General features: G+C 47.0%; 2 protein-coding genes across 3 annotated transcripts; one reads left to right on the forward strand and one right to left on the reverse strand.

Moving 5' to 3' along the window:
• Positions 1-2,411: 2,411 nt before the first annotated feature.
• LOC133895743 (protein PHOTOSYSTEM I ASSEMBLY 2, chloroplastic-like) lies at positions 2,412-5,753 on the forward strand. 2 transcript variants are annotated; one of them, XM_062336244.1, is made up of 5 exons: positions 2,412-2,618; positions 2,854-2,933; positions 4,393-4,567; positions 5,109-5,201; positions 5,452-5,753. In XM_062336244.1, exons 1-5 carry the CDS (start codon positions 2,504-2,506, stop codon positions 5,580-5,582), a joined length of 594 nt encoding a protein of 197 aa, XP_062192228.1. In that variant the 5' UTR covers positions 2,412-2,503; the 3' UTR covers positions 5,583-5,753. The 2 variants fall into 2 exon arrangements, with proteins under 2 accessions (XP_062192228.1, XP_062192229.1); XM_062336245.1 differs by having other exon boundaries at positions 2,415-2,618; positions 2,854-2,930.
• A 2,135-nt stretch (positions 5,754-7,888) lies between these two features.
• LOC133895437 (uncharacterized) lies at positions 7,889-15,311 on the reverse strand. Its single transcript, XM_062335744.1, has 3 exons — positions 14,260-15,311; positions 8,592-8,671; positions 7,889-8,483 (listed from the first exon to the last, which is right to left on the reverse strand). Exons 1-3 carry the CDS (start codon positions 15,139-15,141, stop codon positions 8,390-8,392), a joined length of 1,056 nt encoding a protein of 351 aa, XP_062191728.1. The 5' UTR covers positions 15,142-15,311; the 3' UTR covers positions 7,889-8,389.
• Positions 15,312-16,036: the final 725 nt, after the last annotated feature.

Here is a 16,036-nt window from a genome sequence, read left to right on the forward strand (position 1 = left end):
AGCCGTGTAAATCGTAACTTCATGAATAACTATTGTGTGAACAAAACTGAAAGATGAGGTTATCATGAGTAAAACTTGATTTCATCTTGTAGACCACAAATACTTGCTTTAACTGTTACGAAATAAAAGGTAGATTACAGAATATCCATTCCCCTTGGCGCAGGCTTGGATCAGTACTGCTAGGAAACCCAGTAAAGCATTGTGGTTATACAATTTTGCAGCTATGGCGCGTATAATTGCAACTTGGATCACTTCAGCTCTTAACCTTGGTCTTCCATATGTGGAAGAAAGAAAAAATGAAACGAGAAGATGCAAGGATGGGTTCGCCCAAGTTCCAACATTCAATTCTTGTTCACCACAAAATGGGAGCATCAGCCGAGAAGAGCCAAATTCCCCATAAAGAAGTGGAACAGATCTGACAAGACCCTGGTATCAGATTTTGTAACTTGTACGCACGTCATCGTCATAGAATTGAACCTGATGGAAGAAGTCCTAATGAGAATTATTTTACTTGAATATTCTAGCAAAGGATTGAACTGAAATGTCATGATTTAACAAGACATAAAAGCAGATGTCACATGTAAAAATTGTTAGAACCTAGAACTATATAAGATCATTCTTTGTTTGGTACAAATCAACAATTACATCAGAACTATATAAGATCATTATTTGTTCGGTACAAATCAACACAGTTACTACCAAGCCCATTTTTATTGAAGGATCTAAACACAGTTACTACCAAGTCCACATACCAAGTTTCTTTCAACTTTGAAGCGGTATTTATGCCAGATAAATAAGAGAATGACCAGATTTTTCGTTTCTGAAGTGGTACACTTTACAGGATTAGAAATATAAACTATAATTACAACTGTCCTAAGTGTGTAACTCTACTGGCATGAGTATGGGCATTCTTAAACACACAAATATATTCAAAGAGCATATTTGCACGTTCAAAATAGTCGTCAACATAGTATACAAAACAGGTTTGCACTGGATCCAAACTCCAAATTATCTCCCCCATACCCTCAAGTAATAATTCTACAAAGCACGGTTTTTGGGTAACAATAGCTAATTAGTTTTAACCAAAACCCTCAAGATACAGCCCAGGTGTATACACTCTATTCAGGGAATCACGGTGAACCTGAACAAACAAGCCAACTCGTGCTCATCAGCTCATGTGGATCCAGCGTAAAATGGATTTTTCCCTATACTACATGTACCAAGTTATCCAGAGAGGATTACTAAGGCCTTACACAACCAAAATCCAAAGTAATTAGCAAGGAGGAGACATCACTCCGTGGTGGTTGTGCACAAACAGAGCAGTCTAATATGTACCATTGTTGCTCTGAAGTCTGATACATTGCAAGCATTTTAATGCCCTTATCTCACATGAGCCATCAATTGCATATAAGCTATCATGTTGATCAAACATTTGAGCAGTGGCTGAACGCACTGTTTCTTCCAGATCAGGGACAGTTTATTGAATCATAAGCCTGAAGACTATAAGCACTACGGTCCATTCCTTAACTCGCACAGTGAAATGACTTACCTAAGCATCAGAATCCTTACATGTGTCAGTAACAAAGTACTTACAGAGTAGGAAAATGGTTATACGTTCTATGTGTCAGTAACAAAGTCCCTTCTATATATCACAAACATATACATCCAACCATTCCTACATGTAAGTAGTATTATCGTGAGATACTAATGCAAGTAGCGCCAGGAAGGACACATCGTTCTGCTCTGGCTACACAAGCACAGTCATTACCGACTGCAAACTCCCAATCCCCAGGTAACAAACCGTGTAAAAATTATAGCATTCAGCAAAAACTTTACTATAGCCATTTTATCATTGGAGAGTATTGTACTGGCATCACGGAACACTACGGCAGAGTGGAACTGTGTTCGTTAAGAGAGGTCGCACCTGGCACAAACGCACGGTGTTCGGGGAAGGGCGGTAGCCGCAGCACGGCCTGCTCGGCCTCCACGGTGTCCGACCGCGAGATCTGCACACAAAGCAGCCATCCTCAGCGCACCAATACGACCGCACAAGAGAGAAATCGGAGGTCAGAGGGAGGACGAACCGGGTCCCGGAGGACGGGCTTTGTGTCGTCCGGCGCGGGCCGGAGGGGCCGCTTCTTCTTCTCTCCCTCCTCGGCCGGGCTCCTGCTGCCCCCCAAGGCGGGGACGGAGGCGGTGGCGCCGCACGCCGCGGAAGGGCCTGCAGACGCGTGGGAGTGGACGCGCTCGGTCGACATGGCGAGCTGGCGGCGCCGCCGACGAGTGGTGCGAGCTCGCCGCGGCCACTTCCGTTTGGCTCGGCCTCGTTGGGTCTGAACCGAACCCGACCTGGCTCGGTCGGACCCAATCACACCAATGTGGTCGGGTCCGAACCGGACCGGATACTTGGCTTCCCCAATCTCCAGCACCGCAGCCGCTCGCTTGCCCCCTCTTCTCGTCCGCACAACGCCGAGCAAGAGGAGAGGGAGAGAGGCGAGCGGCAATGGCGGGCACCGGCAGCCACTCGCTCCTCTCGCCGGCCTCGTCTCTGTCCCCCGCGTTCCTCTCGCGCCACCGAGCTGCCGCCGTCGGTGGAGGAAACCGCCGGCCGAGTAAAGGTGAGTTCTTTCCTACTGGAGCGTACTCAGAGCCAAACTGCTTGTTCAGAGGCGGCAAATTTGCAGGATTTAGTATTACTGCCATGGCATCTTCGACTGCAGCGCAGATAACAGAATAATGCTTAGTTTGATGCTTGCTTTTAGGGGGGGGGGGGGGTGGTTTTCTTGGGGAAATATATCTATACTTATTTTGGTGTTGAGGCTGACCTTCAGTTCTTGCATGGTTGTGCTTCAGTGCGACCCCAGATCAGGTGTTGCTCGAAAGACGAAGGTTCGAAGGAATGCGCAGACAAGTCCTCCAGTAAGGGCAAGGTTGTGAGTGTTGCCTTCTCTTAATATCCTATTGCTCTTCACTGAACATGTGCCCCATTGCTGTAAGCCTGTAACCTTTGAAACATTAATAATGTCCAAGTTAAGGGCTCCCTCTCCAAGTTCCTTCTCTTCCAACTCTACAATTCGAGTTGAAAAGAGATGGATAAGAGAAGAGAGTACTAGTCCGTCCCGTAGTCGTACATTTAGAATCTAGAAAAGTCAAATTTCCCACTTGGCTTTTTTGTTTTAGGAGTAAACAACACCGAAGAATCGAGAGATTTCAAAATTTAACACTCAATTCACGTGCCTCTCCGGATTTAACACCCAATTCGCATGCCTTTTAGAATTTAACACTGAGGCTAAGAACTTCTTCATTTCATACCACCGTCAATTATTGTGGACTATTTTGCCCCTTTCTTCTTCCCTCACCCCTTCGTTCCCCTTTCTCCTCCCATTCCAGGCCGGCTCGGCCAGCTCTCACCGGCGGCCCAATCGGCCCGGCCGAGGGATCCAAAAGGAGTAGCGTGCCGCGAAAAATCCATTTGGGTGGGGCTCAGCCAAAAGGTGGCCAGCGGCGGGTGGCTCATGCGGACGGGCGTGCCCATGTCAGGGCGGAGGAAAAGAGGCCCGCGTAAAAGGGGGAGGAGGGCGAGGGGAAGCTCACCGTGCTCTCGGTTGGTCGGGAAAAGTTGTGGAAGGGTGGAATAGAACCGTCGGAGTTGGGGAAGGGGCTCGGTCCGGTGGAGAAGAGGACGAATCAGGCTTGGGAAATGGTGGAGAGTGTCGGGTAGACCTCTCCGAGGCTTCACACATCTAGGATATGGAGGAACGGGGCTTTGGCATGGCGGATTTTGCTCGGAGGCGCAGGATTTGGCCGGCCATGACAGACCAAGGACAGGAGCTCGAGCTCCTGTTAGCTGAGAGCCCCTCCCTCCCGCGCGCGAGCAAAGGAGCCACCGCCGGCCATGGTAGACAAGGGGGCTTGATGTCGGAATGGGAGGAGAAAGGAGAGAGAAGAGGGGAAGGAAGAAGAAAGGGGCAAAATAGTTCACAGTGGCAGAAAATGAAGAAATTCTCAGTCCCGGTGTTAAATTCTGAAAGGCATGCGAATTGAGTGTTAAATTCTGAAAGACATGCGAATTGAGTGTTAAATTCTGAAATCCCTGATGAATTACTCTTGTGTACGTGGAATGTACAGATGACATAATCTAACTGTCTGCGTAATCTTGGTCTATCGGTGTGCACTAAGTTTCGGTGTTACTTTTGAGTTTTGACAACCACAATGCTGCCATTGAGGAATAAATAAATTTTGACTGAGTTGTTTCTAATTTCTCGAGAATTGATTTTATGTTAGCCCAATACTGAGACAATATCTGAAGAGCCACAAGCTATTCCAGCAACATTTTACAGGGTTCCATTATCTTTCAAGTGACCAAGTACCGCATTTCTTTCTCTTATACAGGAAGAACATACTCCTTCAAGACGAAAATGTATTGCTTGCCTTTGTGCTGTGACACTAATCAGTGCATCAGGCCCAACAATTTGTGCACCAAACGGACTCGCCGCAGATATGATGAACAAGTCTGGCACACAGAAAGCTGTATGCCGAAACTGTAACGGCAGCGGTGCTGTAATATGTAAGTGTTTCACATTACTTTGATCTCTTTCTGTGAGCCTTGTTGATCCCCAATTCCTTCATCAGTCCTATGAGTAGAGCTTCCAACATCAATATTAACACAACATGTTGCTAGAAACAGAGCGTTTGAGCAATAATTTTGTTGATTGGAATTACTAGCAAGTTGTGGTGCCATTTAGCAAAGATAATTAGTTCATAGCCAAGCATGTCTCTATGATTTCAAAGAAACCACCTCCCCCCCCCCCCCCCCTTGTAGGCATTCCAGGATTTGCATGTTCACTAGTAATGTGTTGCATTTGTAGCAGTTTTCATTTTTATCACTTGAATAACTACATCGATTATTTGATTATAGAAGAAACCACATATCCAATCCTGCTCGGAGTGGCCAACTGGGATAGCTGGGCCTGGGTACTAATTTTTGTAGATGAAATGATCAATTGGGCATATACGTTATATAATTTATTTAGAACTTCAGTTCTTGCAAACTGCAACCTGGTGACCCTTTTTTCTTGGAGTGATAATTCAATTCCAGCTGGATTCAGGTGACATGTGTGGCGGCACAGGAAAATGGAAGGCCCTCAACCGAAAGAGAGCAAAAGATGTTTATGAATTCACAGAATGCCCCAACTGCTATGGTATGATCTTTCTGTCCATCGTATTCTAGACAGTTTATGGTACATCAAACATGTGCACTGATCATGATCGTGCAAAGGAATTCAGTTCTTAGATGCATTGTCACTGATGCTCGGCATGCAGTATTTCAGTTCTAATGTCCACTATTCCACTTCACTTCCCCACTGTTTTGAGCCCACACCAAATTTGTTCTGGAGTTTCTGTTGTTTTATTTGTTAATCATGTTTCTCATGAATCCCAATGTCTTATTAGGGCGGGGGAAGCTGGTTTGCCCAGTATGTCTTGGAACTGGCCTGCCGAACAACAAGGGACTCCTCCGGCGACCAGAAGCAAAAGAATTACTCGACAGGATGTACAATGGTAAGATATTGCCAAACTCGTAGATCTCTCAAAGGATTTTGCTTCTTGGTCACGAGTACAAAGAAACATTTGAGACAAATGTAGTTCTCGAGATGTTAAATTTTGTTCGTCTTTACACAAGATTACAGTTTCGATGAAGGCTTCTGCCTACGAGATTCTGGTTACAATATCAAAACATAGTGAATTCGAAAACACCATCCTTTTCTTTTCGTTCAAAGATATTGTTCAGTACGGATCAACGTGTTAGATAACTCAAAAACCCAAGACTCTACGCTCTACACACCTGAAGATGATGAATGGCAAATTTTTTTGAAGATTACGAGTATTGATTTGATGCGAAATGTATTGGACATCGGGATGCACACCTCGCAAGGGAGAGACGGCGCGTGCATGATAACTTATTCCGAGCTCGCTGTCAGCAACGTGCAGCGCTGGATGCGCTACGGCAACGAGCGCATCAGAGACTCTAATTTGTTGCCTTCGGGTCACAGAACAAAGAAGCACAACCACGACGATCTGAAAAACAAACCGAAAACACACAAATGCGACGAGCAACACGGAGGAGATCGAGCCGGGGCCTCAGAGACAACTTGGCAGATTGGATGCATCACAAATCAGATGGTACGGACAATGGATCTCCAGTCATCGGCCCCGAAACGAGAGAGAGAGAGAGGGTGGAAGACGAGGCATCGCCTGAGAGATGAAAGCTTCTCTCCTGGCCCGTGTTGGTAACTGGCAATGGCGAGACGGCGGAGTGCGGACGGCGCCGCAGGAGGGAGTGAGAGGGAGGGGGGTGATGCAGAATTGCCGATGGGTATGGGGCGGGATATATAATGGTTGCGCTCGATAACCCTAGGTCCGCTCCATGTGTGGAGAGATTTGATCATTTGACCTCAGAGTGTTAGTTAAATTGACACTAGATCCATTTGCATAGACTTAGGTGGCATGTGTCATCTCAACGGGCAATTACCACATGTTTTGGATGTTAAATGATCAATTTTCTCCCGTGTGTAGGCTTTGGAAGAGACTATGGCATTTTCAGGCCCATAATAATGCCCAATGATCCATATAGTTTTCACCGATTTGGGCCCATGAGATTCAACGTTCTATCTAATTTCCCATGCAAATTTTGGGCGTGTTTGGTTAGCTTGCCTCCAAGTCATCTCGCCTCGCTCGGCAAGACTAGCTTTGCTAGTGTCGGAGAGCTATTTCGGCGCAAGGAATCCAAATGCGCCCTTGCTTCTTCCCCATCCACGCCGAGGAGAGCGCTGAGCGCGAGCCCCTAATCGTAGTTCGTGCACGTGTTCGAGTTAATTCGCTTCAAACTGTGTGCTAGCAGATTACTTTTCCCAAGCCGGTGGCTAACAGATTGATGTGTCCACGGCGGTCACGAGAAGTGCCATGTCTCGTACTAGGAGGAGGCTACGAGAAGTAGCTTTAAAGATTAAACATATGTTGGGTGGATATCTTGGCCTGCCTTAACGTCATGGAACTTGGATCTTCTTGGATTTTAGGTGTTACTTAACGATACTTGTCAAGTTGCCTCTGTATTGTCACTCTTATGTGTTCATGCTTCGGTAAATCCGCTTATCAAATCATGGACCATAGACTGACGATCTACCTTAGAAGTGGAATGTCGGGTGGCTACACTTACGATGCAATGTACTCACAGAAGCAAGTCACAAGTGCTCAGCTCTCATCGCTGTCACACTGCAGGACGCTCGAGCTCCCCAATTCAAGCGCATATCAACCGGCCCCTGCACCAGCGCCGTTGCCACCACGTAGCTTGGCAACGACGAGGAGGCGGCGGCCGGACGCCAGCGACCGAGCCGATGTGCGGGCGAGGATTGAATTGGGATCTGGGAGTATGGGACGGAGGATTTAGGACGCGACGAGGATCAGCTATGTCGCTCCGTCCAGTTGAGCAAATGCCTTGATCGAACTGTAGCCGAAAATGATTTTATAATGATTTTTTAAAATTAAATATATAGAGGATGTGATTTTGTACGGAAAGTGAATCAGAGAAAGCTGCTTTTTTAACTCTCCAAACTTTTCTAGTTCATTTCAAATAATCACTATTACAGATTCCACTCAGAGAACTAAAAGCTGAAAACTGCTATTTAGCAGAACTCCTTTAATTCCAACTGAAAAACTACTCTATGATTTCTGCCAAACAAGCCTTAGAACGCGGTGAGGATCAGCTATGTCGCTCCGTCCAGTCGAGCAAATGCCTTGACCGAACTGGTGCTACGACGCGATGAAGATCAGCTACTGCTCACCTAAACCTTCTGAATACCTGTCACTGATCATATATGCAGCAATTCACATGTACCACTTCTTAGTATCTGATTGAAAATTAAGCAGAAGACAAACGCGCAATCTTTTAAGAAATAAGAGTGCCAGATCACGACCGGCACGGCACAGTGCTCGCAAGTCGTAACTGTAACTTGCTAGCAATCCACGATAAAAAAAAAACAATCAGAGTAGTAAGCACAAGGCAACTGCTTACTCCTGCAACTCCAACAGTCATACAATCACACAGCAAGATCATGTTCATCCACGAAACAAGAGTGTACCCAGGTCCGTCACCATCGGCTGATCTACATGATTCAGTTGTGACAACACCAGAGTAAAGAGTAGGAAGCAGGCCCATTCTAGCGTGCTGAATAACAGATGTTTTTAACCCCCATGGTATGCAACGTTTTTGTGTTTAACAACATGGAAGAACAGGGTGAGTAAAACATGAATGACAGATGTTTTTAACCCCCATGGTTAGATTTAGGACTTGCTCAGTAAAAAATAGAAATCCAGCTTCAGGCCAAATACTTCTTTAGATCCCAAAACCAAAAACTCCACGGATCCGCTGGAAGATGAGTTCTCTCCAGCCTCTCTCCGTGTTCTCCACCACAGTTGAATTCCCGTACCTACAATAGCAGACAGGCGACAGATTTTAAGTACGAGAGACACAAGTACTAACAGATTTTATTATCAAGCGCAGGAGATGACATGATGAAAACTGAACATGAACATACTTGTCTTCCTCTGGCACATCAGTTTGTTTGAGCTTTATGATTGTAACTCCTGATTCGGGCTCATCAAACACCAGCCTGACCTGCATTTCAAGATTCATACAACACAATGAGGTGATATCCAAAGTAGCATGGTTAAAATAATCTAGATGGAAGTAGCGATTATAATTAGACGTATTGCCACTTAAGCACATCGATAGTTATTCTCAAAGCAAAATCATACAGCAATTGTCAGAAAGCAGCATTTGAACATGACGAAAAATAGTACCTTGTTAAGCAACCAAAATAAAGCTAAGCACAACAAGCCAACAACACCACTTTCAAATTTCATGAGTCCACAAACGTAAGGCATCACTGGGAAGTGTTGCATACTCACTGTAGAAATTTCAACAAAGTCATGTGCTAAAGTAATGATGAACTCATGACAAAAATTGCAAGATTCCACAAATGGGACAAAAATTGCAAGATTCCACAAATGGGGCACATTGCTGAAAATGCTACGTACTCAGTACGCTGAAGAAAATTCGGCAACCTAAAGTGCTCAATTAGAGGAGACATAATGCTGAAATAATTTGAGCAGTTAAATGGTATTTAGCTGGAGGAAACGAAGCGAACATTTAAATTGACTAGCACAAATCCTCACCTCCTATGTTTGGTTTTGGGAATTCGAATTCAATTGGGAGGAAACTACCATGCCTAGCAGTCCTTACTGTTCACGCACCATTCTCTGTTGCGCTAATCTCTCTTTCTCTCAGTGCTAACCAATCAACAGCAACACGATGATTCCGGCTCTACGTCAACAAACTCCACGTGCTCATCTGCTCCACCTGATGTCGTGGGAGCGCATCTCCAGGATTTCCAACAACCTGCCCTTGCCATTTAGTTAGGCTCAGCACACATGCGCTCCTGTACCAACTCTATATAAGTTGTACTCTGTGTGAATCAATACAAGCTGAGCATTCCATTCCTTCATGGTGTCAGAGCCTAAAAGATCCTACCTCATCTCTCCCACCAATGGCTGATGGCAACTCTTCTTCTCCCACCCTGAGCTCCACTCCAACCGCTGCCCTAAGCTCCACCCCTACCCATCTCCCAAGCCATTCATAGTGTCAGCATCAAGTCTCTGCTTGCCATCACCCTAGACATCCAAGCCAATAATTACACTAAATGGCACAACCTCTTCCTGGTAGTCCTCAGACGCTTCAATCTCCGCAATCACATCGAAGATGCCGAGCCTCGCCAAGACGCCGCCGACTGGGTCAAGGAGAACTTCATGTTTCTCATGTGGCAGTACGCCACCATTTCAGAAGAGCTTCTAGACATGGTTATGAAACCTAGCATCACTGCCTTCCATGTTTGGACTCACCTCAATGCCATCTTTACTGGTAACAAACCCAGCCGAGCTGCCCCTTTAGAAGCCAAATTTCATGCTCTAAGTCAAGGTGGCCTTTCTGCTTCTGCTTATTGTCATAAACTCAAAAAACTGGCTAATGTCCTTGCTGATTGCAATCAACCAGACTCCAAGTGAGCTCTTGTCCACCAAATGATTCGGGGCCTCAATCCCAAATTTGCCGTACTCAGAACTACCTTGTCGTTGCTGCCTACCTTCCCCACATTTATGCAAACACATGTTGTCTTAACTCTTGAAGAGACTTCACAGGCTGGCTCCTCTCAGAAGGCGGACGACACCACGCTTGCTGCAACCGGCGCCAGCAACTCTAGGGACTCCTTCACTCCACGCAACAACTCTCCTGATCACGGCTGTGGCCGTGGCAACCGTGGTCGCAGTCGAGACAGAGGGGGGCACGACAACAACTCTTGCAATCGTAATCAACAGCAACAGCAGGTGCCTTCTGTCTCCAATCAACAATTGTCGCCCTACTACAACTATGGTCAGTGGGGCGCCCTTGCTGGCGGGCCGTGGCGTGCACCCTGGACCGGCGCCACTGGCCCCGACATTCTCGGATCGCGCCCTCCGGCTCCTCCCATTCCAGGCCATTCATACTCCGTTATGCAGTCAACATCCTCTACCTAGGGTCTGGTCCCATCTTGGGACATGAATGGCTTGATCCAAGCGCTCCATGCCGCGTCCATCAGCCAACCGTCCACCTCCGGCAAATGGTTCATGGACACTGGTGCCATCTCCCATATGACGAGTGACTCCAATAACTTATTCTCCTACTCTTGTTCTTCCCCTTCTGCCACCCCCATATTATTGTCAGTAATAGTGCCTCCTTGCCTGTCCTTGGCATTGGACACAACACTACACCTCACAAATTCTCACTTCGTCGTATTCTACACACCACAATTAATCAAAAATTTGATCTCAGTTTGCAAGTTCACTACTGACAACTCTTGATATGTTGAATTTGATCCATTTGGTTTTTGTGTGAAGGATCTCCCAAACAAGTCCTAATGAGGTCCAATAGTGCCAGAGGGCTCTACCCGCTTCACTATGCCACAAGCTCCACTCCTGCAACAACGCTCACCGTTCACTCATCGGATGAGCTCTGGCATCATCAGCTTGGGCATCCCGGACATCAATCCCTTTCGCATTTACCTTTCAAGCTTTATGTTTTTTGTTCCAATAATAGCAGCACCTCACGTGTATGTCATGCTTGCCAATTAGGCAAGTATGTCCGTTTACCTTTCTCTGCTACAACTACTGTCACATACTTTCCCTTCCAAATAATCATTGTGATTTGTGGACTTCCCCAACTTTGAGTTTTACAGGCTACAAATACTATCTTGTCATTCTTGATGATTTTTCTCACTACGTATGGACTTCTCCTTTACATGCAAAATTCGACACTGGTAGCTCCATTGAACAATTCTATCACCTTGTTCTTACACAATTTCACATTTCTATACAATGCTTACAATGTGATAATAGCCGCGAATTTGATAATCGTACGCTTCGTTCTTTTCTCCGTTCTCGCGGCGTCACATTTCGTTTCTCATGCCCCCACACATCACCAAAAAATGGCAAAGCAGAGGGGGCCATTCATACCATCAATGATATTATGTGCAACCTATTAGTTCAAGCTCACATGCCCCAAACGTATTGGGTTGAAGCCCTCACCACTGTCACATATCTCCTAAATCGTGAGCCCCCATACCAAGTATTATATCGTGAGCCCCCACAATACAATCATCTCAAGGTCTTCGGTTGCCTATGTTATCCCAACCTCACCGCCACTTCGCTAAACAAGCTCGCTCCTCACTCCACTGCCGGATCATCATATCCATGCATGTTATTTTTAACAAAGTCGTTTTCCCATTTGCTACACTGCAGGCTACTCCACCCTCCACCAGGCAACCAACCAATGCCTATCCCACCGGGTCTGTTTTGGATTTGGTGCCGATTCATTTGGCAGTTACCTCATCATCCAACAGCGTGTCACCTCTTCCCACTTTGTCCGGCACCAACCAACGACCTCATTCTCCGACGACCGCATCTACTGAGCCCGCACATGCTTCCATAGAACCCAGGCCACCAATCCACTCGTTCTCACCCACTGCACCAGCTACCACTCACCCTGTGCACCTCACACCTAGCTTGCCATCCCAGACCACACTTAGGCTATTGTACCCACACATGCACCCACACAGCAAACACCCCACCCCATGCACACAAGAGCCAAATCATGCATTTTTGTTCCCAAATGCATATTCAACCTAACTGTCGCATCTGAGCCATCCCCAGTTCCTACTACTTATCGAATGGCGCTTAAGGATCCTAATTGGCACAAGGCCATGGTCGATGAATATAATGCCTTGATCTCGAACAATACTTGGCAACACATGTCTCCTCTTGCGAGTGGAGAAATGGATCTTTCACCACAGGTTCCATCCCGACAGCTCTCTTGCTCGTTACAAAGCAAGATGGGTTATGTGTGGCTTCTCTCAACAACCTGGTGTCGATTATGACGAGACATTCAGTCCCATCATCAAGCCGACAACTATACAAGTTGTCTTGAGCATCTCCACCTCCTTGTCCTAGCCTATCCACCAACTAGATGTCAAGAATGCTTTCCTCCACGATAATCTCACTGAAACTGTCTTTTGTCAGCAGCCACCAGGCTTTGTTGATCTTTTTAGCCCTTCACATGCTTGCAAACTCAATAAATCTCTTTATGGTTTAAAGCAAACACCTAGGACTTGGTTTCTCCGCTTCCAAACATTTCTTCATACAGTCGGGTTTCAATCCTCCAAATCTAATACTTCTTTGTTCATATACAAGACCACGTCCCATGTCGCCTACCTTTTGTTATATGTAGACGATATCATTCTGGCAGCCAACGATTCCAAGTTCCTATCTCACCTCATTTCCAGACTTCATCATGAATTTGCAATGACAGATCATGGACCCCTGAAACACTTTCTTGGCATATTTGTCCATGCAAACTCCAACGGCCTATTTCTCTCCCAGCATCAATATGCACTTGACGTTCTCAAATGCTGAACTGCAACCCATGCAAAACACCTATAGACACAAACGCAAAATTATATGCCCAGTCCGGTCCAACAGTCTCCAACGCCTCTGATTACCGCACCTTAGTAGGCGTGCTTCAATACTTGACCCTCACTAGGCCAAATATTAGCTACGCGGTGTAGCAGATCTGCTTGTTCATGCACAACCCTCGTGAATCGCTTTTTCATCTCTTAGAGCGTATTCAACACTACATTTGTGACACCACTACTTTCGGCCTACAACTTTACCGCTCTAGCTATCTTGACTTGATGGCATACTCGGACTCGGATTGGGCGGGTTGTCTAGATACACGAAGATCCACTTCCGGCTATTGTGTTTTCTTCAGTGATGACCTTGTTTCCTGGTCAACTAAGCGCCAAGTTACCATCTCATATTCAAGTGCAGAGGCCGAGTATCGAGCTATCGCAAATGTCGTCCCCAAGAGCTGTTGGTTGAGGCAACTTCTGCAAGAAGCAACAATCGTCTATTGTGACAATGTCAACGCGATGTATCTATCGTCCAATCTAGTTCAACACCAACGCACAAAACACATCGAGATTGATCTTCACTTTGTTCGCGAGAAAGTCCCTCTTGGTGAAGTAAAAGTGGTTCATGTGTCTTCAGCTTCACAGTTCGCATACATTTTCACCAACGGGATATCGTCCGTGCTCTTCAACGAATTTCAGCGCAGTCTGCATGCTGGACGTCCAGACCGAGGGGGGCTGTTCGCGCACCATTCTCTCTCTCCCTCGCGCTCGGTGCTAACCAATCAACAGTAACACGACCGATTCCGGCTCTACGTCAACAAACTCCACGCGCTTATCTGCTCCACCTGACGTAGTGGGAGCGCATCTACAGGATCTCCAACAACCTGTCATTGCCATTTAGTTAGGCTCAGCGCACATGTGCTCCTGTACTAACTCTATATAAGTTGTACTCTGTGTGAATCAATACAAGCTAAGCATTTCATTCTTTCACTTACCACTATGCCTACCTTATCAGAGTGGGCATATCAAACTTGTCTTTCTTGACTAAACAATCTTAATCCTTGAGAGAGTCACTCATTGCAGTTTCCGCATTTGTTAACTTTTGACATCCGAGTTTTCCAATCTAATAGAACGCCGAGCATACAAGAGCAATACCAAAATGATTGCAATGACACAGGTAAATTAGGCATCAATCGCGTGAGGATCTTACCGAGGAATACAAGCCGTCTGGCCAGCTCCCAAACCGCCACTTTTGCGCAATCAGCTTCCCTTCCTGCAGCTCCTCATTGACGCCAGTGATGGACCCATCGAAGAGGCTAAACTCCCCTCCGACCTCTCTGCTGATCCTCGCATTGCTCTGTGTGAACCCCCTCCATCTGTTCTCGTCCATCAAGATCTCATATATGTTCTTGGCACGGCAGTAGAACTTCTCCGTCATCTCAATGGTCTTGAATCCTTCCTTCGCCTTCCCCTTCGCCTTCTTCTCCTTCACCACCGGCGCAGGAGCCACCTCCTCCTTCGCCGCTGGGGCGGCGCCAGGCACTGCAGCGGCCTTTGTGGGCGTCTTCTTGGACTCCAGCTCGTCCCTCGCCGGGCCGCCCTTCGCCATGGTGGCGACGAACTCCCGGATCTTCTCGAGGACCAGGGGCTTGCCGCGGGCGAGGAAAGCGTCCTTGGCGCGGCGCGCGAGGGGGGTTTCGTCGCCACGGACGGTGACGCGGAGGTCGGGGTCCTCGTCCGCGTTCTCGTCGGCGAGGTAGGGGACCTCGGCGGCGCCGGTGACCTTGGCGACGCCGGACTCCGAGGCGGCCTCGGCCTCCCAGGAGAGGGTGAGGGAGAGCTCGTACCCCGGGATGACCTTGCCCTTGCGGATGTTGACGTAGGCCTCGCCGTCGAGCTTGTCGAGCGCGGTGGTGCGGATGGTGAGGCCGCCCTCGCCGTCGAGGACGGTGAGCCCCGCGAGCAGCGCGGAGAGCCGCGCCCGTGACCACTCGAGGCAGTCGCGCTCCGCCCAGTGCCAGTTGTGGACGTTAGTGCCGTCGGCGCGCTCCTCCACGATCCACCGCTTGTCGCCCTCGCCGTACTTCGCCATGGGTGCGCGGAGGGGGGCTTAGGGTTTGGCCGGGCTCGGCTTCGTTCGGATCTGCGTGTGGCGCGGTGGTGGGGTTGATGACCGGAAAATGGGAGCTTTTTAGAGAGGCGGCTGCTTCTGGATGGTTCGGTGTTGGATTTGGTCTGGAAGCGAAGCCAAGAAAGGGAAGTTTATCTGGCAAGTTCTAGTACCTTAAGTCTGGAATGGAAATAGCTTTGTTTTCTTTTTTCTAGGAAGCTTCATTTCAAATCAACACGGGAAAAACAAAGGCTTAACAGAGTTCTCTACGGGTGTTGTAGGCGCGTTTGGATCTTGCCGCCACTTGCTTTGTCTGATTGGGCAACAAATTTTGGTTGGTTTGCTAACTACATTGGTGCTAGTGCTTTTTAGTTTTTTCTTTGACAGATCAAGTGTCGACGATAGTTGAATTGTTGGTCTAATGAATTTGTTAAGGAATATGAGGTATTGTCACGCCCGGTTTTTCAAAAGAACAATCAGGTGTATTCCACTTATATGTCAGGATCAGTTTCATCATACATACGGTGATATATCGGTGATATACAGTTCTATATCGAACAAAAACAACTTTATTAAAACAATTACCAGAGTTTTGAACAGCAGCGGAAGAACTCGAGAAAACTCCAACAAAAGTTTTAGGGCACACCACAGGCAATCGACTGGGGGCAACGTGACCTAGGACGCTCCATCTTCATTGTAGTCTTTAGCTTCATTAATCTCTGTGTAGTTTTCTCCAACTGAGCAGCATGTATTTTTTTGGAAATAGCAAGTGTAAGTACATATCGTACTCCGCAAGTGTAGGAAAATATGACATGAGGACTTAAATCAAGAAAAAGGTTAGACACTGATTTACTGCACTAAGCATCATTAACCTATA

Source organism: Phragmites australis, chromosome 16 (genome assembly GCF_958298935.1).
Source record: "Phragmites australis chromosome 16, lpPhrAust1.1, whole genome shotgun sequence".
NCBI classification, from domain to species: domain Eukaryota; kingdom Viridiplantae; phylum Streptophyta; class Magnoliopsida; order Poales; family Poaceae; genus Phragmites; species Phragmites australis.